The sequence below is a fragment of the Callionymus lyra genome, chromosome 16 (genome assembly GCF_982586985.1).
Source record: "Callionymus lyra chromosome 16, fCalLyr1.hap1.1, whole genome shotgun sequence".
Lineage (NCBI taxonomy): Eukaryota > Metazoa > Chordata > Actinopteri > Syngnathiformes > Callionymidae > Callionymus > Callionymus lyra.
In genome coordinates, this window is record NC_141833.1 from 2,380,722 (window position 1) to 2,403,878 (window position 23,157).

Sequence of the window (23,157 nt, forward strand, 5' to 3'; positions counted from 1 at the left end):
TTTTTCTATGTTTTGTTTTAGTTTCTAGTTGAAATTAGTAAAAAATGCAAACTTTATATGAGTTATTTTTATTTCAATGTTGGTCTGTGAATAAAATGCCAATATGAATATGAAGTCCGCACTGCAAAAAAGGGTCGGGGGACCACTACAATACAATGCTTTTGGGATGGGTTGCACTGTGATAATCTTGTATCTATGAGCAGCTGAAAAATCGTCTGTAATGCAAATACATACCCTGGAGACAATACTGAAATCTAAGTATCCTAAGGGGAACTTGTTGGTGTCTTTACTGTGTTGGATTTTTCTTACAGGAGTGGGCAGAATTTACTGATGGATTCGAGCTGCTGGAGGTGTGGTCTGCTCTGTTGAGCGTTGCTAAGCACAAAAGTATCATATGAGTGCAACATAAGCAGCGGTGGGTGCAGCCTGAAAGACCTGAGGAATTCAGCAGGTACCTTCAGACATTTGTGAGTTTGCGCGGAGCCTACTGTCACTCTCTACTCAGCTCACTTCGGTGTGATGGATTTGGATTTAAAGCGCCTCTGGATTTGACACTTCTTTTCTCTCCATTATATAAGGTACATTTCCTCCTCTGTAGATGTAATGAAGCTTCTCATGATGCAGGACTAAGAGGTGGTGATAATGCAAGTGTGTAATCTTTGAAATGTTAATAGGGAAGTGAGTTAGTCAATCAGGCTGCTGTGTGGATTTTGTCTACAGTAAATAGTGACCTTTTGAATAAATCTCACCTTGTGGTTCGCACCATAACGTGCGTGGAGGTATACTGGAGCTACTGTGAGAGGGATGCTGTGACCTGCGGATGCACTTTTTTTGCTCTGTGCTGCATGGAACTGGATGTTAGAAGCGAGGCTCTAATAATTACACTATTATTCCTGAGGGATAGAGAATAGTTTCAACTGCTGTATTAAAAACTATTTAGCATCCGTTAATATTTACTTCAGTTTAACTGATATTGCAATTTCAGGAAGCACCGCTCTCCAGGAAGCATGAGACCTCTGTGTCCAACCCAGGGATGGTTCCACTGGGTTGCCCTTCTCCTATGTGTGATGCGGACAGTGGTTTGTATGGTTTTTCCAAACTCCACCAAACTGGAATCCATCCTTGACAAGTATAAGGAAATGGATGAGATGTGGTGGGACACCAGGAGTCGAGGAAGGAGAGCCATCAGTGAAGGGGATATGCACTTGATCCTTGATCTGCATAACAAGCTGCGAGGTCAAGTCCACCCTCCCGCGTCCAACATGGAGTACATGGTAAGGGGACTTTTTTATTTCTATAGTCCGTGATTTCATTATATTCATACATTGCTAGCCATTGGGAGAATCCTGTCGTTGCTATGTTGATGTCCATTTTTTTTTTTAAATTATCTTAGGCATTAGGAATAACCATTATCTGGGCCTGGAACCTTTATTCTTGATCACCCTTTCAAGCCGGGATAGGTCCAGCCTTCACCCTGATGTTGTTGTTTCCTCTACCTCAAACAACCTGCCTCCTCCCTTACGTCTTTTCCTACCACAGGACTATTACCAAATTTCTTCCAAGTTAGCAGTTTTGTTTTTAATCCCTCCCTCTGGATGGTCCCCACCCCTGCCGGATTCTGACCTCACCCAGAACCCTGGAGGGGGATGTTTTCTTTTGTTAAATCCTGTCTGAATCTCATTTGGGGTGCCCTGGCGGTCAGCCTGTTTCAGGTGGGCTATTTGAAGTGCTGCGTAGGAAAGTGAAAACGTATGGCCACTGTCAATTGTTCAAGGATCCTGTGTCAAAGCTTATTTTTTCAACTTCTAAATGAACCTGCTTAAATTAAAGTGGCATCAATGGGTGGACCATTGAACACACACATTACATTCACTTTTCATATCATCCCCTTAAACGTCCCTTCATGATGATAGCCTGTATTTAGAGGAACCTTTCCCTGGAATGCAGGAGGAGATCGCTACAAAGAGATCGCTTCAATGGTGGCGGGGCAGTCTTTCTTCCTGAGGGGGATAATTTGAGGTGAAGAATAACAAGAGCTCAGGCAGACTAATGAGCCAGCAAAGAATGTTGGTGCAGATAGTTGTTAGTCAAGTCTCCCTCACATGGAGAAGCAACTATTAAAATAAGTCACATTTAGTAAGATTTTTTTTTTTGTTCGTACTGAGTTTTGTTCAGGGGAAATAAGGCTTGATCTGATTTATTTTTTACTAAACTCATTCTTGAAAAAACAACATTGCATATTGTTCTTACACTAACTACTCAGCTGGCTTAATAAAAGTCCATGAATAGTGTTCTGGGTAGTGATTTGCACAGATGCAGAAGTCCAGGGTTTGGTTCAACATTTGCTTACTTTGGATTTCATCCTGTTTTATTTATAAAAATGTCACCGATACATGAAATTACTCATGAACTTAAATTACTTTTACAAGTGTTTTTTGAGCAACTGCCCCGCCTTTCCATGATTTTGTTGGCCATATAAATCTAAAAGCGGATCATCTTCAAGGTCAAAGTTGTTCAACGTTTCAATTCTAAGTCAACGCATGGGTTCAACTCATGGGTGTGTGGTAAAGTTGAGGGCTGGTAAGCCACTGATATAAATGTGAGAGGCGTAAAGAGCATCTTATTTCGCTATTCATCCAAGAGCAAGCAACTGGTCATATCTCCATCATATTTCCTAATCAATAAAATTTAAACCAACAAAAAAATATACAAAAGAACACATTTTCCTACAAAGAAAGTTTTTTTTAATATTTATCTAAGGTAGTCTGTCTAAACGATTAGAAAAGAAAAATTTTGGGGCAGAAATGTTGTCGATAATAATAATAATAATAATACATTTTATTTGTTGTGACCTCTACATCAATTGCGCTGAAAAGGCTACATGGTAAAAAAAAGAATCTTAAAATTAAAAATATAAAACCAGGATATTGGTTATAATAATGAATATTATTTAACATTTAAAAAATAGCAGTTTTAAGGTCACAGAGTTAGTCAAGATCATAAGATGAGAAAAAAGGCAAATAAAGGCTGTTTCTTGCATGACGGTCACACAGACATTCTGTTCTTATGTACAACTCTATTTAAAACAAGACTTTTCGTTTGTCGAAGCCAGCATCGCATGCCCAAATTTTAACACAGATCAGTGTGAAGTGTGAAAGTTTTTTTATTTTTTACCCTCCCTGCCTCCTCTGACCCCGCATCCCAAGAGAAAAGATGGCCCTCACAGTAACACCACCTGAGAAGTGGAAAAATGTTAGAGATTTGTTATTTAAAGCAAAATAATTTGGTGTTAAGTAAGGAAATTTAAGTTATTGCATGAAAGATATGAAAAAATATATCTCTTATTTTCTGCATATAATGTTCTTAACCCCAGTCTTATCTCAGGGTCAAGGTGACCCAAAGGCCTGAAAACAAATCTGTTTGTCGTGTTGTACCTGGGTCACGGTGAACGACCTCCACCACAGCATATGTATTTTTGGAAGCCACGGAGGTCGTTCAATGTCACCCATAGGCAACACAAGGGATACCTAAAACACATTTATTTTCAGGCCTTTTGGTTACCTTGACCCTGAGATAACACAAGGGTTGGACTGAAAAACCTCAGCCATAAAAGGTTCACAAGACAGTTTGTGAAAGTCTTATCATCTTATTCATGTTTTTGTTTTGCTATGCTAATTTGTATGGTTTTCAATTATCTTGATTTTTAAGTATACAAGTGTATAATATCTCATTTAGTGTCTGTATGGGAAATATGTGATTTTTAATAGTGGTTGTTTCTGGGTGCTTTGTCAGAGTTGAGTGTAAAATATATAAAATATGACTATTTTAACAGTGTGAAGACATTTTTTCTCTGTGTTGAGCTTGTTTTTTTTTATATATATAAAAAAACTGTATTGAATTGAGATAACATTGTCACATAAATTTAATGGATGAACGTGAGTTGTTACATTTACTATTCCGGTTGATTCATAGACAAATCAATATTTTTCAAGTATCTGACCACATTAGTTTTGGCCCATATTCAAGACCGCTGCAAAATCACTCACTGTGTTCTGAAAAAAAGGGGTCATTGTAGCATCTTAAAGGGTCAGGCCTCTTATCTCTTTTCAATCAGTGAGGCACAGTAAAAAGAAACACAGTCAATGGGCAACACTGTGTTGCTGAAGCAAACATGTGGAACACATTAGAGCAGATTCGGCTCCAGACTATTGAAAATGGAAACACAACAGCACACTACACGTATTCTTCTGCTCACAGATTTGATCAAAAGCTTAAGCATTGATTATGTTTCCTACATGTGTTTTTGTGTCATTTTAAATATATTTATTCTCACTCTCTTTGTTTTTTGGAAACAAACAGCAACAGGACCACACTGTAGTAGCACAAAGCTGTGAGGTGATGTGGGGGTGAAAGCTGAACATCTACTCTGTTTATTTTGGAGTCAGTTGTGTGCAAGAGAGAGAGTGAGTGCATCTGATAGAGCACGAGGCAGTTTTGACTTTGGTGTGTAAAATTGGCAAAGAAGTGTCCAAGCGGAACTTTTCCATCAGGAGGTTCCCAACTGTTTATCAAATACATTTTTGTTTATTGATAGTAGTTACAGGTGCAGAATTGATATCATTTCTAAAACATGAAGAATAACTTGACATACAAGATCAATAAAGGATTTGTGATCTATTTAAGGACCTATAGAACATGTCCATTGTTGTAACCTTGGTTTTATTGAGGTTGGCAAAGAATATATAACATAAAACATGATTTTGTGTTCTTCAGGTTTGGGACTATGAGTTGGAGAGAAGTGCAGAACACTGGGCACACACGTGTCGATGGGAACATGGACCAAGTCACATGCAACTAGGACAAAACCTAGGAGTGCACTGGGGCAGGTGTGAACATACTTATTCAATTCGATCAAGTCTTCAAAGACGTCCCGGAAACATTTATTATTTATAATCAGTCATTTTGAAAAATGTCTTATCATTAGCAAATAATAAGAGGTTCTGAGAGCTTCCACACCAAGTTCAAAAGTTGTATTGACATTTGGTACTAGTTTTTGTTTCTAGTATGGCACTTATTAAACACTAGGTGAGAAGTATATGACCTGAATGTGGCTTAAATGGATAAATGTAGCTTTTTTCAAGACGAGAAAAATGTTATCTTCTCTACATCGGAGGGTTAGGAGACTCGTGCCATTTATGGAGTGGATTATAATCGTGATCATACTTTTTATCTAACAGGTTCTTGTCTTCACTCTGATTGTTGTTGATTCCCTTTCTTCAGAGACCGCCCACCCACATACCATGTCCAGGCCTGGTACGACGAAGTGAGGTACTACAGCTACCCATACTCTCAAGAGTGCAATCCTGATTGCCCCTTCAGCTGTTCAGGACCAGCCTGCACCCACTATACTCAGGTTACTATACATTTTGTAGTTATAGTTCTTGTACTATGATGTTAGATATATTGTTAATCTGTTTATGCAACCAAATTACAGCAGTAAATATATGATTTAATGTGTCTTAACAAGCTTACTTTTTTTATTTTGCACATGGAACCATTTAGCTGGTCTGGGCAACAAGCAATCGGATAGGCTGTGCCATCAATGTGTGCTACAACATGAACGTGTGGGGAATGATCTGGACGAAAGCTGTCTATCTGGTCTGCAACTACTCCCCACCGTAGGTGTTTACTTTCATGGTTTGGTTTTCAAGGATGACTCCCATGAATATGACTCATTTAATAGAGAGAAAATGGTCTTCTTTGTCTGTTCAGAGGGAACTGGTGGGGTCATGCCCCCTACAAATACGGGGCTCCATGCTCAGCCTGTCCTGCCAGCTATGCAGGAGGGTGCCGCGACAACCTCTGCTACAAAGGTGAGTCCAACATGTCTGTCAAATGTGTGGACGGTCAAATGTAGGTATTTAAGTCTTGAAGTTTTTTTCATTTTCTTAAATGAAAAAATAACATGACCCTCGTGTATTTAGATGGAGGTGTTGACAGACGTCCAACTCCAGAGCTGGAGGAGAGCAACTTTATTGAACCTGAGCCAGATGCAGTGCGTGACCGGCACCCAGATCCACGGGCTCAGACTCCGGACCCAACACAAGCACCAGAACATCCAGAAAGGAATAGAGTCGTCAGCACGGAGCAAATGAGTAAGCATTTATCACTGTTCACTTTATGAATCTGCCAGCCTTTTAACAGTTCTTTTCGTTTGTTCAGGCCAACAGGTTGAGTGTGACACCAAGCTGAGGGACCGATGCAAGGGGACGACATGCAACAGGCAAGTAGAGAGTTGATCATACCCTAACTAGACTATTTAATCTATAAAAGAAAGATATGTCATGGCAGTATTATAAACACATTATGAAATGATTTATTTAATTTTGAACACTTATGACTCACTATAAAACTATATAGTGACCCTGGTCTAGAAAGGCACTTTACAAATAACTATAACTAACAATAACTATTAACAACGTTCTTCATTTTACCTGGACAACCCTCTCAGAGAACCTTGGAGTTTCCAGTTGATCATCAAACAACTTTATAAAAGTCTTTTAGAGAAAGTGTTTTCATGTAAAGTACTGGGAGACTTTACCAGGAAGATAAACCCAGAAACGGAGACACCAAGAGTCTTGATCTTGTTTTAAAAACAAATGCAGATGTGGTAATGTGGCGACAGTGCTACAGAAAATCCATCACATTGCATTTACACTGTTCTGACATTAGAGGTAGCCCAAAACAAAACGATTAATCATACGTATTGCTGCTATTAGAAAGAGAATACATCTGCTAAGGACCTTATTTCACAAGTTCTATATGAAACACAGATATATCTATGTAAAAAAAAAGGAAAGAACTGAGGACAAAAAACTTAGCACCTCTGTGTCTAATGCACATGGTTACCGCTGATGCATTCTGGAGTGCATCCATCACTACTTAGGTTCTAAATGCTGCGTTGAATGAACCAACACATTTTACCAGTCACATGAAACTCTGGAACTATTGGGAGTAAATGTGTACACACTTTCTCTGTCAGAGCCAGAGGCAGGAGCAATACAAGTGACTAAAGGAACCCACAAAACATCTTGTAAAATCAAGATGAAATGAAAGAACACCAAGATCTAATAGCTTTTACGTTAGCCTATTTGTAAATAATCTTAGAGGTTTCATTATCTGTGTTTATTCGTCTTATAGTTATTATCTTTTTAACAAATGGGTTAACCAACATGTCCATTTGGTGGAGGTAACATTTGTGTTGTGATCTGTGAATCCATAGATATGAGTGTCCCCCTGGCTGTCATGAGAAACCTGGGAAGGTGGTTGGTACTGGATATTATGACATGGTAAAGTCAAGCATTTAAATTAAATGACTTGTTATACAAAAGTCAGATGTGTTGGTAACATACTGAACTTCATTCTACTGGCCCACAGCAATCCAGTGTGTGTGGAGCAGGATTACACACCGGTGTCATCGATAATGATGGGGGGTGGCTGGATGTGACCAGACTGGGCCGGAAGCAACACTTTAACAAAACATACAAGAATGGAATCCAGTCTCTTGGGTAATAAACACCTGTCTGCTCTGGTGTTAAAATGCTTCTGCCACTTCACTTCACGTCTTGGATGATCATTTATGTTGTTCCTGACAGGAAGAATCGAAGTGCAAACTCATACAAAGTGGAGTCTGTTCCTGGTAAGACCTAACACAAAGGTTGTATTGTTTATGTTGAAAACTGGAAATTCTTTTTTCCCCAGTGAAGGCAGTGAGATGTGATACCACAGTCGCACTTTACTGTCCCTTTAAAAAGCCTGTGAGACATTGCCCTAGGTAAGTGGACTACGTCAAATAATGTCAGTGAAGTATAATGTATTTAATAACTTTTTGTGTCTGTCTACAGGTTGTACTGTCCAAGAAACTGTCTGCGTGAAAATAGAGCAAGAGTCATCGGAACAAACTACTATTCAGATGTGAGTTGCAAGATGTTTTACGCCTCATCACAGTGTTTCATGTCCAAACGTATTACCTTGGATTGTTTTTGTACAATTTTAATGAAGATGTGGAGAAGATATCGTAGACATTAAAAAACATATTTAAAATGTTTACAGTTTGGTTCGAAAGTGACTCCAATTTGGAGTTTTGTTGTAGTTTAATATTAATTTAAGGCGGTTTTGTCACTCACTTGTATGGTTTCTAACCCTGGACTCACCCCCAAACTAGCTGAAGTGTGCACCTCAAATTACAGCGAAAGTAATCCATTCTCTGTCCGGATAGTGACAGGGCTGCACACATCATAAATTCACATTATAAAATCACATTATTCCTGAGAAAATGGATTTGTATGTTGTGTTTTTTCTTTGTTTTTAATACATTATTTTAAGTTGTAAGTAAATTGTCAAAACTTTTATAATGTTGGTTACTCAAAATATTAACCAATTGGCCACTTTCTCACTTTCTTTGTCCTAAGGTGTCTTTCATTGGATACTTTGGCATTTTACAGGCGGATATTGTCATCAGGGAGAAATGTGTTGGTTCACGTGTACCAGTTATTAAATAATGTTATTAATTAAAAAGTGATTTTACATTCATAAAGGATGTTTTTAAGTGGATCGGGATGTAAATTAAGTGGACACGCTTTGCTCTCTCTCTCTCATTTCCTATCACTGCAATCTGTCTAATTCCAGGATAAAATTGCTGATCATACAATTGTTTTTTTATACCCAAAAAACGTTCAACTTTTAACTTTTTTAACTTTTAAATAAAAAATACAATTATTGTCTGTTTGGCATGAACATGATTGTCGGTGAGACTTCGTAGAGATTCAAATACACTAATAAACATCGATGATGGTGAATTAAAGTAGAATTTATGCAACTATAACTTCAAAAACAATGACTGGAGTTTTTATAATCAATTATAAACTTATTTAATATTTTTTCATTTCAGGGTTCATTTTTCATTATTTTCTATTGTTATATTTAATTTACTTTTTGCCTACATTTTTGGCCTAAATTGTGATGCTTTTACCATCTTATTTTCCTAAAATGATGAAGCTATGTTAAATAAATACAACAGAAGAAAATAATGTTTACATACGTATATTACATAAAGATGATTATAGTTGACAAAATAAACATAGAATTACAACCAACCAAACTTTACTTGTTGAATCTCACTTTTTTTTGTTGATCTATATACACAGAAATCCAGTATTTGTCGAGCAGCTATCCACGCTGGGGTCATCCAGAACGAGTCGGGTGGTTACCTAGATGTGATGCCTGTGGACAGGAGGAAGCAGTACACTGGCAGCCACCAGAATGGAATCACATCAGAGAGGTAAAAGCTAAGAAATGTTCCACTGTTCTACCTGTAAACTATTACAAAAAACTATTTTGGAGGCATCAATACCCTAAATTGAATTGACATTCTGTCCACCCTTCTCTTTTCAGCATAGTAAACCCGACAGCAGGAAAAGCCTTCCGAGTGTTTGCAGTTATCTGAAAAACCACGACATGGCCACTTGATGCTGAGCAGACCCTGTTATTATCATGTTAGAACCAGTTATTACCATAATCTTTACAGTAAATAATTTAGATTCTCAACCACTGACACTAAAAGTGTATCATGACTTCACTAAAGTTAATTCTGGTCTACCTTGAGCCAGCAAAGGAGATTCTAAATGAGAATGTTTTAGTTGTATGTCTTCCTTTAAAAACATGCCACATTATGTTAGCATTATGTTATTTGCTGTTTTATTCAAGATAAAAGCTAAAGAATACTAGATTAAATCATCCGACAGCCGGTAATTTGGCTTTGCCATCACACTCATTTTGTGAATGATATTCATCACTGAACCAAAACTTGTGGATTGATCAGTCTTCTATGATATACAAATAAGCTTTTATAGAATTTGTAGAATATGTATTTTCCAGTACCTACTGGACATGCATTTATGTATGAAATGTATATATTTGTATATATGTTATGTTAAATGTTGTAAACAATAATACATGCTTTATTTTTTTTGTTTTCTACATTTGTTTATTGTATATTTCCTGCTGTCGGCCTCGTTTCATAGATTTATATAAAAACACCCTGGCAGGCCAGGTCTGTGCATAGCGGAAATTCAATAAATGTTTCAACGTTAAAACTTGTTTTGTCTTTTTTGGAATGAGTAAATATCTTAAAGGATCTCAACTGCGATAGAGAGATGATATACCTGCTTAAGATTATAATGTGTGGCATTTAGTTCTGAAAGGAAGGCCAAAATATTTTTACAGAAATAATGTAAAAGGATTTTGGGATAGATTTGCCCTTCGCAGAAATTGGCCCTGTGGCCACATACGGTTCTTATATAGTTATACGGCCCTTATAATGTAAGGCTGAACTAAAAAACTTGTCATGTAGAATAGTCATTTTATAATTTCATAAAATGTACCTTGGCTTTTGACTTTTTGTGTTTCCTGGTGGGTGACTTCCATGTGTTGGGGTCAATCAGCCTCATTCATCTCACAGAGTCTTGGTTGAACGATCTCAACCCGGACTCACTGGTGCAACTGGAGGGTTTACAATTCGTAAGAGCCGACAGGAACACAAGGGAGAGTGGTAAGAAGAGGGCGGGGGTCTGCCGATGTTTGTGAACAACAAGTGGTGTCACCCTGCACACATTCATGTAAAGGAGCGGTGTACTAAGGAAATTGAGCTTTTATCAGTTAGCATTTGGCCTTACTATCTACCGAGGGAGTTTTCACACGTTGTTGCTTTGACTGTGTACATCCCTCCCTCGGCCAATGCTGCTGCCGCCTGCGAGCTTCTCCACAGTGTCGTGTCCCAGCTTCAGGCCGCACATCCCCAAGCGTTTTCCTCATCACTGGGAATTTTAACCATGATTCCCTATCCACCATCCCAACTTCCATCAATACGTGGACTATCCCACCTGAGACAATTCAACCCTGGATCTGCTGTATGCAAATACAGTGGGTGCCTACACCTTATCCCTTCTCCCCCCACTGGGATGCTAAGATCACAACCTTGTCCACCTTCACCAAAAGAGTGTGAAGGTGTGGTCTGAGGAGACAATTGAAGAACTCAGGGACTGTTTTCACATCACAGATTGGAATGTGCTTTGTGAGCCACACAGAGTACATTAACTTCTGTGTGGCGACCACCGTGCCTACCAAGATGGTGCAGTGTTTTTCCAACAACAGGCCCTTGGTGAAGACCAGGGAGTGCAAGGCTAGTTATAGAAAGAAGATGAAGAACCACCTGGAACACAACAACGCCGGGGAGGTCAGGCCGGGACTTAAAGCCATATCAGCGTTGCATGGATCACCAACTACCTCACAGACAGACCCCAGTTTGTGAGGCTGCAGGATTGTGTGTCTGACATGGTACGGGTGCCCCCCAAGGCACTGTGCACTCACCCTTCCTCTTCACCCTGTACATTTCCGACTTCACCTACTCCACAGAAAGTTGCCACCTCCAAAAGTTCTCCAATGACACTGCCACAGGTGTGCTATTATGAACTGTCATGAAAGGTCAATGCAGAGTGCAAGGGGTTGTTTATTCGCCGCTTCAAGTCAAACAAAATACAAGCTTTTATGATCAATCGGGCGCGCTCTTTGCCGGCAGCTCTTCAGGTCAATAGCTCCGGGAAAGACGGTCCCGAACGGTAGAAACATCGCTATATTTAAGGCAAATTTCTGGGCCGAGAGGTCCTCCCCCCATCGCCCTATTGGTTCCTTCAAACTCCCTGTGTCACGATCTCCTGTGGAGAGTTCTTCCTACTTTGTTTCCTTTACTAATCATTCAAATGTTCTTTGGTGAGAGTTCCTGTCTCCTAGCCCCCCTCACAGATGTGTCCCTGCTTCGTTTTTTTGATCCACGACCCAAGGTGTGAAAAGGGCAGAAAAAAACGTTTAAATAACCGTTGTCATGACTCTACGTCTGTTCCAAGCTTGCCTTGAGACAGTGTCAATAAGTCTGAGTGAAATGTTGATTGTGAATGTGTATTCAAATGTTTAAGCTCTTAGATGAAGCTAGTTATTTATACTTTATGTTTTGATTATCTTTTAGCATTAATTTAAGTATGGAGTATACGTATAGTGTATAATGATTTTTAATCTAACAGCATGAAACCATCATAGAGAAACAAAGACATAGAGACAAGAGAAAGTGACAACTTACAAGTATCTGGGTGTTCACCTAAACAATAAACTGGACTGGTCTGACAACACTGACTCGCTTTATAAGAAGGGTTGGAGTCGTCTTTATCTTCTGCGGAGACTACACTCTTTTGGGGTGTGTAGGCCACTACTCAGGACCTTCTATGAAACCATGGTTGCATCGGTGGTCCTGTTTGCAGTGATGTGTTTGTGAAGAAGTTATTCCGTTCGGGAAAAAAAACGACTAAACCGGATAATTAAAAAAGCCGGCTCGGTCTGTGACTGTCCCCTTGACTCTCTAGAGGCCATCCTGGAGAGGAGGGTTCTGGCCAAACTATCGGCCTTTATGAACGACACCTCACACCCTCTGCACAAGAGTGTTGGGGCCCTAAAAAGCTCCTTCAGTCAGAGACTCATGCACCCTAAGTGCAGGACTGAGCGACTCCGCAGGTCCTTTGTCCAATCGACTGTCCATCTGAACAATATTGTAAAAAACTAATAATTGTGTTGTACTGTTAGTGTTTTATGGCCTGTTGTGGTTTGCAATTCTTGTATGTTAGTTTTTTTTTTATATAATATTGTAATTTATGTGTATAGTAGTTATATTATACTTATTTTAATCTGTGTGTGCAAATTGAGCTGCTGTGACCATGTCCCCTCCCAACTATGGGATTAATAAACTTATCTTAACTTAATACACCTGAAAAATGTACCTTGAGGTTGAAGAGAGAATTACCTAGTTAGTGAATAGATGGTGAACCAATATTAAATATGCCAGTTGAGTTTGGGCCAGGTCTCCAGGGATGAGATAGCAAGCATCACCATGTTGTTAAAATTCACAAGACTTTGTTGCAGAAGAGGAAGTTGGCACAAATCCCATGTGAACGCTCTACGTATTTTGCTGGTTTCTCTCTCAGTTTGCCAATAACTCCAGTGAATTTAAACATAGCAAATATAGACTTTGAAGGAGGTCCATTGGCAGGAGTTGAACGGTTGAATCGTTTATTGACTGTACATTTGTACTGAAATTAATACATGCTCTTGGAATTTTATAATACAACACAATTCTAAAGACATTGGAGAGATTGTAAAACAGCACCAGCCCAGAAACGGGATGAATGGTTATGCTTTTTGTTTTGTTTAAATCAGTATTCCAATGACTGTAGCTCAGCCCTGCTGCCACATATTGCAACATCGCCTTACATGAGCTGGTGTGTGATGCTAACTGTAAAGGCAATCGAAAGGCAACATACATGTGGTAGAGGAGGGGAAAGTGTTGTGAATACTCCACCTACAAGGATGGGAGGGGCAGTTTGCAGGGAAAAAGTGTCGAAGGCAATACAATGTAGTGTCCAATCACTGATGGGCTCTATTCACTTGCCATGCAAATGAAAACTGCTGGAAAGATGTACCATAGTTCAAGCACTAACAAAACAAATTCCACATACCAAAGAGATCCAACGTTCTCTTTCCAACAATATTTCCATGGGTAGATTTGTGGCGAGAACATGTGTCTTACAATTATCTTAGCTGTCTCTTTAGCTGAGGGTAGTTGAGACAGAGGCAAGAATTATTGCTGAACCAGTTGGCAACCATGAGAAAGTGTGCTTTATCCTCAGTGATAGGTAGTTCGGAAACAAAGCTCTTTCGGGTGCAAGACTGGTGATACAGAAAACAAAAAAAAGGCTTGGTTGAGCCCTTGTTCTGGGCATTACCTCAAAGGCCAAGACATCCCTCTCCATTAAAGGCCAGCAGAAACGCTTATGTATTGCCAGGCTGAAAGTCGAAAGGAAGGAGGTGTCCACTAAAGAAAAAGTAAGGCATTATAATGTACTTGTGTATCTCGCTCCCTATCACTTCTAGATGTTGTTGTATACTGTGTTGATGTGGTCTCTGAAGGCCTCTACTACATGACATTCACAGACTTACATCAGTTCTTTCAAGGTATGGTGTTTAAGTTCAAGGATGGAAGGCACACATGGGCCAAATGCAAACACGTAAACTCCAAACCTAATCCACAAACAAATTACCTAGGAATTCTAATGAAAATTCTGCATCATGTAACACAAATCTACATTTTATAACCATCTTCATTTAAGTAAATCGAAAATTCAGAGGTTAAGTAAAATCAATCTAATCCTATTTTAAAAATGTAGGTTTAGGTCTACATTTCATTTTGAGATTACCTAGGATGTGCTCCATGTGTAATCCAAATTTAAAATCTGTGAAAACCTTTAACTTTTACTACAAAACTTTCTGCATGTTCTACATTTTGTAAGACTTTATTTACAGTGGAGCTGAGAGTCCTTAAAGGACAATCCCCTTCCTCTGTTCAGGCTTTTCCTTGATTTTCTGGAACTCCTGTGTTGTTCTCTGTGTTATCTTGACCTTTTAAGTATATATTTTATTGAGTATTGTTTCGATTGTTTAAGCGCTTTGTGACCCTGGTCTTGAAAAGCGCTTTATAAATATAATTTACTTACTTACTTACTAACTATTGTGATTATTTTAGTGTTTCTTAAATATATTTGGGCCTTTATTGTACTCATTAGTATGTGTCTGTTTGTTTGTCTATTTTCAGTGAAATATTTACATTAAAAAACATGCTTAAGCCCCGCTATCTGAAAACACTGTTTTACTGGTGAAATCTTGTCTACCATAACCAAGCCTATTCTGCTCGGAATAGTCAAGCATCAAGGTTTGTCACCCCGCATCATAAATCTCCAAAGTCTCAACCTCCAAGGGACCTGTAGTATAAACAAAGCGAGGCATTAGTACAGCTGCCTTGAGGAGAAGTGAAGCCATTATTACGTCATAATGCTCTTGTAACCTCTCGTTCGCTGAGATTTCGGGGAACAACTTTATAGTATTACCTTCAAACATGGTCATAATGAGGGACTTCTGTATCTTGTAGACTTCCACATTTGAAACATGCGAGTGAGTCAGGAGACTTAGATTTTGTCATTAGTTGCACTTTTCCTTATTTCATGCTCTGTTATTGGAGTCTACAAAATTTATTCAAAAAGTATTTTAATAGCAATTGAATAAACAGTTGTCCTGGTTTATTGTGCCGTCATAAGAACACACTGATCCGCTGCCACTAAAAGCGGTACAACCCATTTGATTGTATGTCAGTCATGAAACATTGAATTACCAAACGAAAGTAGCAATTACAAGGGTTTCAGAGATACGTACCAAGAGGTTCGAACACACAGCCCCTCTCAAAACACTGTGTTAGTGGGCCTGAAAAACTTCATGAGGAGTTATGTGTAGCGTGAGGACAACGGAAACCTAAATCTGACTCGTGCCCCTCATGTTTCGTAGCTGGAGCGGTTAACATCTGGGAGGACACACACTGTGTATGTGGGCTAACAATCACCATGTACAGGACAGAAGCCTGTGTATGTGTGTGCCGAAGGGAGGGTGTGTGGTTGAACTTCCTCCTCACAAGCCTTCACCGCTCATACATTTAGACGTTGTTATTATTTTAACATAGTGAGCAGCTGTGTTTTTGGTGCTGAAACATAGTAATCTGTCCCCATTGTTGGAGTTTGATGTCAAATAAGATGTATTTATATCAGCTTCATGGTACTTTCTCATGGCACGAAGCACATCTGGATGAGTATTAAAGCCATAATGTTTCAACTTGAGAATTCTAGGTAGAGACGGACATTTTCTAACTGTTTCCACTTAAAATAATTGTTTTATAAAACAACTAGCTGATTTACCTGGTGTTGCCAGGTTAGCTCAACTACATTTGTATCAGGGTTGTTAGAAAATATCGATATGGCGATATACGATATATTTCCTTTTTTGGCTTGCAAATTTGATGTGCTATCATAGTATTTTATGGTTTGTTGTTCAACAATGTGTGTGAAAAAAAAATGTTCACCTTTATGTTGCAATCAAACTTCCAGCCGTTAGATGGCAGCAGTAATTACGTCCTCCACAGCTAAATGAGAATTGAAATTCTGTATATTACTGAGCAAGAGTGGAGGTTCAGGTCCATTACTAAGAGGAGTTAAATTATGTAGTATGTCCCTATTTAGAGTGTATAAAATAAATATAAATAATTGAATCGTCATGAGGCTCCTCTTATTCCATTTTAGCAACTTACAATTGACAAAAGCAGTCAGATTTCTGGAATTCTTGTGTATTTATTGTGAAGTTTATATCTAATCAAAATTGGAGTTTTATGGGGATCTTCTGCCAACTGCAAAACATGGGTAATGACATACCTTAAAATCGTTGTTTCCCTGTACTTAGTATGGCATTTGAATTTTCATGGGGATCTTCTCTTGACCTTCAAGCTAGTTTGTCGAGCGGTATGAAAGTTTACTCACAGACACAAAGAGAAATCATTTTTTTAATTAACCTTGAACTAAATAATATATCCATAACTCAGACTCAATTCAGATTTTTAAATTGCTCCTCTTTGTTTATAAAGCATCCTAAAAAGGGGTACAATACAATGTATTATTATTATAGATTTTTAAAGGGATGCTCCTCTAGGCTCTTTATTTCCTGAAACACTACTGTCACATCTTTATGTGCATGTTAGTTCATAGCTACTACATTTTTGAGTTTAGAAGCGCAAATAAATAAGTCTCAGAGAATCCTTTATTTTAGTGACTTTTCCCGTATTTGCCCCTAGATTCTTGTGTATTTTTGCACAAAGTGCGCTTGTTGGTCTTCTACCCACCTGCCGGAAAGAGAGTGGGTGATAATTGACAGAAAGACGTTTTTTTCTCCTATAATGCAAACCTTAAGTTTGGCATGTCTATTAAAGCCACAACTCTGTCCCTCTTATTTTGCTTCAAGTTCACCACCACCGTGTGTATTTTGGATCCATCAACTGACTCCCACACTTTGTTTTCTTAAAGCCTATTGGTTGGCTGACATACATATGAGTCTTCTTTCCTTTTCCTAAGAATTGAAGGAGCTGCTTTGCTAAAGGTTGTGTAGGTGTAGGTTCTACAGAAAGTCTGTGTGTTCACACTTCCAAAAAAAACAGATGATACTGAGCTAAAAAAATATATTTTTATTTTTGAGTAGTCAGTATAAGTCGAGAGGTAACCTTGTAGGACTGAGCTCCTCTGCCAATTGGTTATGGCAGACGATGGGCAAAGTGAGGCTAAGGGGCCATGCGGAGCCTTTTAAACTGTATTTTCTTGGTCCTTGTGATGTCAGGGTACAATTATGAAACGATCAAATGATCATGTAGAAAAGAATGCAAACTCTAGAAACATTTTGTATTTGTCTTTATTTTTTATATTAACTTCTATTTTTGTTGGTATTTCTTATATAATAAAAATTATGAAAAAATGTACAAGTTAACTGCAATTTTAGGCCAAAACAATCTTTTGTCACTATATTAACACAGGGTAGAGTGAACCAAACTCTCTTTCACCTCTGAATCACTCCAGGTCAACCTGTCCGTTCAGTGGAAATAGAAACATGACTACAGCTAATAGAGGGTCTAGGTTAAAGTAAAAAAAAAAAATTGAACACGCAACATGGCTATAATGCTTCAATGAGGAATCTTCCAAATGTCAGACTAATGTTTATAAATGTCTTTTTTGTGGCTCTAAATAAACAAGTACATTTGGAACATTACTGATACCATTCTCTTCTAGGAATAAAAGCCTTTTATAAATACACACTATCTATACTCATAGTCCCAAAAATTATGGGCTTGGCTTCTCTTCCCTAAGTCCTGTTTTGTTGGTAACCCACACGCAGAGCTCCAGTGCCAGAAGAGTGTGGCCGAGGGTCGCCGCTTCCCACAGTCCTCCGAGTTTCATACACCTCACCGTTTCTCCGCAGCACCTCATTGCCGTCAAAAGTTTCCACTTGTACCCAAAATAGGGTCTGAGTCCTTGCCATGCTTTCCTGGAGCCCTGCTGTCGCTTTTACACACACAGAGACACACACAAACTCACACAAGTTGTAACATATTTATGCTTTATTTCATTACTGGTTTCAGGTGATTTTTTGAAGAATGAACCTTCACAGTAGGGGCGAGCAAATAGAACGGAAAAATAGGCAAACATTCACAAAAATACTTTATGAAATGAAATGCTTGTGTAAGCAATGTTAAAGTGAAGTGGTTGGCTCTTTTTAAAAAAAAATGTTTATTAAAGTTGTGACAGATTAAATCAGACACATCAGGATTTCAGATTGGTACAGAATATGTTAAAATAGTTGACCAAATTAGGATGTTTCTTTTACGGTTTGTTCTTTATTACTTTATTACGTTATTATCCTGTTTTCTTTATTATTTGCAAGCGAATTGTGAGCTTTGGATAAACATTTTGATTCCTACAGTATCATACTTTCTATCTATATTGTTTTTAGCAAAACAATTTATTCATTTGTACCTGTACTTCATATATCTGTCACAAACAAGTTATTGTGCACCCTTATCTGTCTATAGAAATATATTTCCCTACTTTCTATGTCTTAGTCTTGCTGAGGTAAAGCTAGCATCTGCTTAGAGCAGGAGTCAGTCCTTCATAGACAGCTACTCAGACCAAATAGATGATTTATTTTCTTCAACTAGCCTGCATAAATGTATAGATATTTCAACAGAGCTAAGAGTCAAACTACTCATAAACAAGGATTCTGCTTCATTTTGACTTATACCTCTGCCATATTAGTGCACGCCATCGGGGACCAACTTGAGTAATGCTGAGGTCACTGACTCAGATTTATTGGTGAGAGGATACAGTAGCGGCAGTTGAGATTTATCCTGCGTGTGATGACACGAGCGCTTGCCCAAACCCGCCTTGTTTGCTTGGCTACCTGGCTGTAAAGGAGGGCCGGGATTCTGTAAACAGGTAGCTCTGCTACAAATAGAAGCTGGCCACTTAAGAACATAGTCTTGAGGGAGGCAGGTCGGTTCCCATGTCTGCGTCAGCACTGACCTTTTTACTGTTTGCTAAAGGGATTTGATTTCACCTAGACCGCTCTCCTTTTTTTAAGCTGCGCTGAAGCAAAAGTATAAAATGGCACTTTTGTTCAGGGAGAAATTTGGATAGTTTATTCTGCTGTTTGACTGGTGTATTGACAATTATCAGATGCATTGCACCATTTTTTCTAATCATTTCAACAGATTTAGCTTCTGCAACTCGGCACATGTTCGCCTTCAAAAATATATTGTTATTTCCCCTTTGTTCCCCCAAAGTCAGATGTTCTGAAATACCTTCAAAATGAAAAAGAAACAAGACTTAATCCAACACACCCCGTTGCATATGACTCCGGTTACTTTCAGTAAGCCATGCCTGTTTTGAGTTCATTTTAGTTTGAAGTGTTATTATGGCGCCATCTGTCGTTTGGAAGCAGCTGTGCTAGTAGGACGTGGACACTGATATATCAACTTTGATTGGTTATAGGTGAACATCGTTCTGAACCAATTTAAAAATATTATTAAGTTCAAAGTTAATTAAAAAAAGCACAATACTAATGTACTTGAAAAAAAGGGCCTCTCTTCCCCAATTATCATTAAAGAATAGAGCTGCTGCTTGATCCAGGAACTCCACCATGTCAACGATCAAGGGTTCTCTGCAGCACCCTCCATGGATTCTTCTGCCCTTCTCTATACTCTCCTCTTTTCTCTCACTGTATCCTCCCTCACTCTCTTCTCCATCCTTCTGTCTACCCCTCCATCCACCCTCCCAGCCGGTGCAGCAGGAGGCCGTCAACACTGAGTCTGGTTCCGCTCGAGGTTTCATCCTTCTACAAGGAAGATTTTCCTCGCAACTGCCATGCGGTGATTAAAAACTCATTGCTGAGTTGCTGGGGTTCTTTTCTCCAATATAGTCCTACTTAAACTGTAAAGTGTCTTGTCATTACTTTGTTATGATAAGACACTTTAAATAAAATTTAATTTAATTTAATATACTGTATATCTTTAGCATTTAGATTTAACATTTAGATATATTTTTAACATTTACATTTAGATTTAACATTTAAATATATATACATTTAACATTTAGAATTTTATTTTTGATTTAGATGTATGGATTTGGTTATCATATTTAATGAATGAGAGAAATATGTGCTAACTATTTGAAAACATTGCTTAATAGTCTTCATTTTTACATTCGGCACCCCATAGTAAAGACGCTACTCACTTATTGATGAATTATTAAAATTATATATCCAAAACATTTGTTGGTGTATGAGGCTCGGTCAATTTGACTCTTCTATGCATGTAAAAATGCTAAATATCTAGTCGACCTGTCCATCATTATAGACTACATCTCAACCATGGACAGGGACTGCTTTGGAAATGAGCTGGCAGCATCATTTTCAATATAAATCTCGACGCGAAAGTATAACATCTCGCTTTTAGTACGCACATTGGAAACAGTGCAGCTACAATTTTTAAAAAAAATTCCCGAAGGAGACCTACTGAGGGATCAATAAAGTTCTACCTAACCTTACCTTATGAGAAAAGAAGAGAAATTACAAACCACAAAGTAAAAATCCTTTGATTTTAGATTGTATATGTAGGTCAGTGATTCTGATTATGTTTAGGCCAGCAGTGAAGGCTTTGAAGGCCTTATCCAGATTACTGGTCGTTGTCGATATAAAGTAATATTTATTTTCAGTGAATAATTTGTTTATTTAGGTTCCTTACGCTTCTGTTGATCCTGATTGTTGAGATCCAAAGAACAGATCCAAAGGCTGATAAGTAGCAACTTCATTATTGCGTGGTTGAACCCTCTGTTTTAAGTTTAACAGTTAAACAGAACACTTTATGTCAAAGCTAATTTAAGAAAGTGTCGAGCAGCAAGCCCCCCCAAAAAACCCTTGTTTTTTTAACTGTTGTCATGTAAACAGGTAACTTGTTATTGTGTCAACACTGAGAAGACGGTGTTCATGGAGAGGAAACTTGGAGTGTTCATTCTGTTTCAACATATACAACTTTTAAGTTGTGAATTCATACAAAAATAGATTTTTCTAAATATTATGTTTTCCATTGAATTAATTAGTTTCAAACTGCAGAATGCTGAAGTTGAACTTCTTCACCACTATGTTTGAACTACAGATATCAACAGAGTCTGTTTGTTTTTTTCCGTCCTTGACTTCCCATAAGCAGATCAAGTCTCCAAATTAAACAAATGGTGTTTTGTTTGTGGTTTGTTATCAATTGGTACTATGTTATCAAACGTTTTATAAAATGAAGAACTCAGTAAGACTGCCTCATTGAGAACTTCAACTCTGCTGAATGAATTCTTGTATTTTAAATAAAAGACACACACTGTTTGTTCTTCAGAACTTCCTCGAAGTTTAGCGAGAACAAACTAAGCTCCAGGAGGATCGTTGGACACGGGCAGACAGAGGTGGATAACCAAGGATAGTTAAGTGTGTATGACTGTGGAGCAGTTAGTGCAAAGTTTGGGTTTTCAGAGAACGTTATAGTTCAGGGTCCGTTTTTTTGATGAAGGTTCGAGTCCTTAAATATGTCTGGGTTTGGCTGCGAATAAAACAACCAAGTCAGGCTTGTGTGATTTTGATGAAAACCAAGTACAGTCAATGTGTTAAGCCCTTGAAGAATACACTTGTCGGTGCAAAAGGGGCCTTGTTTTTTACGATGACTTGTAATCAAACCCAGAAATATTACATTTTAATTATCAATTTATTTAAAATTCTATACACATAATCTTTAACCTGCCATATTAAATGACCTTCAATCTTCTTAGTCTTATTTCTTTTTTATACGATTGAAATTAAAACCGTTTCTGTTCTTACCATTATCTGTAGTTAAAGTCCATGCGCCATACAAACCTGTTACTTTGTTGTAAAAGTCCACCTTATTTCCTTGGGTTTTAAAAGTCTCTCTGGCTCAATGGAGAGATTGTTACGTAGTTTGATGAGGCTCATTTGTGCCTCAAACGTTGCCTTTTCACTGCGGTTGTATTTCCGAAACTAAATAATACCCTTAAACATTAAATGTTAATAGTTAAAGACATCAGCCAGGCACTGCCTCACCTCTCAATGCTAAAGCAAAATATATTACAACAAAGAGTGCCATTTTGTGGGCTCTAAAAATGAGGATGATGCTTCATGAAGCTTCATCAGCATATCACTGTTGATAGGCCTTTCTGCACATGAACGTGGAGACTTTGTGACTGTGGTTGAGGGACCTCAACACTCCTGGTTAGGGTTATTTCCAAGTGCTTCTCATTAGGTTGGTGTTCAAGCTGTTCAGGCTGGAATTGGTATACCGGCATAGCTGAACTAGTAATAGTAAGTAAGTAAGTAAGTAATTTGTATTTATAAAGCGCTTTTCCAGACCAGGGTCACAAAGTGCTTAAACAAGTTCTACCTACCTACCTAAAATGTATACTTTAAAGGTCAAGATAGTCACTGTACAGTGAAGCCCTGGTTTGTTGAAGGCCAGCAGAATAACAACTAAGCATATTATCAGATATAACCTGGATTACATTATATATTTTAATGTATTATTTGTATATTTCAATCAATCAAATAACAGCTATAATATCTTGTTCACCAGAGAGTTTTTTCTTTAGACATTGATATACTTTGAAAACTTGTATATATTTTTAAGTTTTAAAAAAAAGGTTAAGTCGAGAGAAAAGACAAACCTTCACCAACAATAAAAATGTTATAATAAACCATACCTGAGCTTGCTTCACATTCCAGTATCTTAAAAGTTTTCTGTTGTCATAATTGTATTGGCACGTGTGTCTATTCTGCACCCTTGAGTTCTTCCCAGAATGCATTGCGAGAAAGGTAACTCCCACTTTGTTTGTCAGAGTGGGTTGCAGGAGCAGGAACTTCCAACCTGAGGGAACACCTATAGAAACCTCGAGCAGCAGAACCCGTGGAATAGTGAGTGTTTTCTTGAAAACAAAGTGACTTCAAGTGTCTTCTTCAGCTTCTGTTGTTCCAGCCAAGGTGTGAGTGAGGCAGTGGGCGGGGCCTCTCCATGTATGGACTAGTAATATGTTAAACAGG

General features: G+C 38.2%; 1 protein-coding gene across 1 annotated transcript; it reads left to right on the forward strand.

Moving 5' to 3' along the window:
- Positions 1-1,007: 1,007 nt before the first annotated feature.
- Positions 1,008-9,859, forward strand: LOC148063209 (cysteine-rich secretory protein LCCL domain-containing 1-like). The gene is made up of 14 exons (XM_087810447.1): positions 1,008-1,274; positions 4,774-4,886; positions 5,281-5,413; positions 5,563-5,678; positions 5,773-5,873; positions 5,985-6,155; positions 6,223-6,283; positions 7,283-7,349; positions 7,438-7,568; positions 7,656-7,699; positions 7,762-7,834; positions 7,905-7,974; positions 9,207-9,340; positions 9,454-9,859. The coding sequence occupies exons 1-14, from the start codon at positions 1,008-1,010 to the stop codon at positions 9,503-9,505; spliced, it is 1,533 nt and encodes a 510-aa protein (XP_087666573.1). The 3' UTR covers positions 9,506-9,859.
- The last annotated feature ends 13,298 nt before the right edge of the window (positions 9,860-23,157 follow it).

What these genes read in the sequence shown, in the direction of transcription:
- LOC148063209 (XM_087810447.1), top strand. Translation starts at nt 1,008, where the DNA reads ATGAGACCTCTGTGTCCAACCCAGGGATGGTTCCACTGGGTTGCCCTT. An exon ending in AAGGGGACGACATGCAACAG is followed by an intron (nt 6,284 to 7,282) that starts GCAAGTAGAGAG and finishes GTGAATCCATAG; the next exon opens with ATATGAGTGTCCCCCTGGCT. An exon ending in GAACAAACTACTATTCAGAT is followed by an intron (nt 7,975 to 9,206) that starts GTGAGTTGCAAG and finishes CTATATACACAG; the next exon opens with AAATCCAGTATTTGTCGAGC.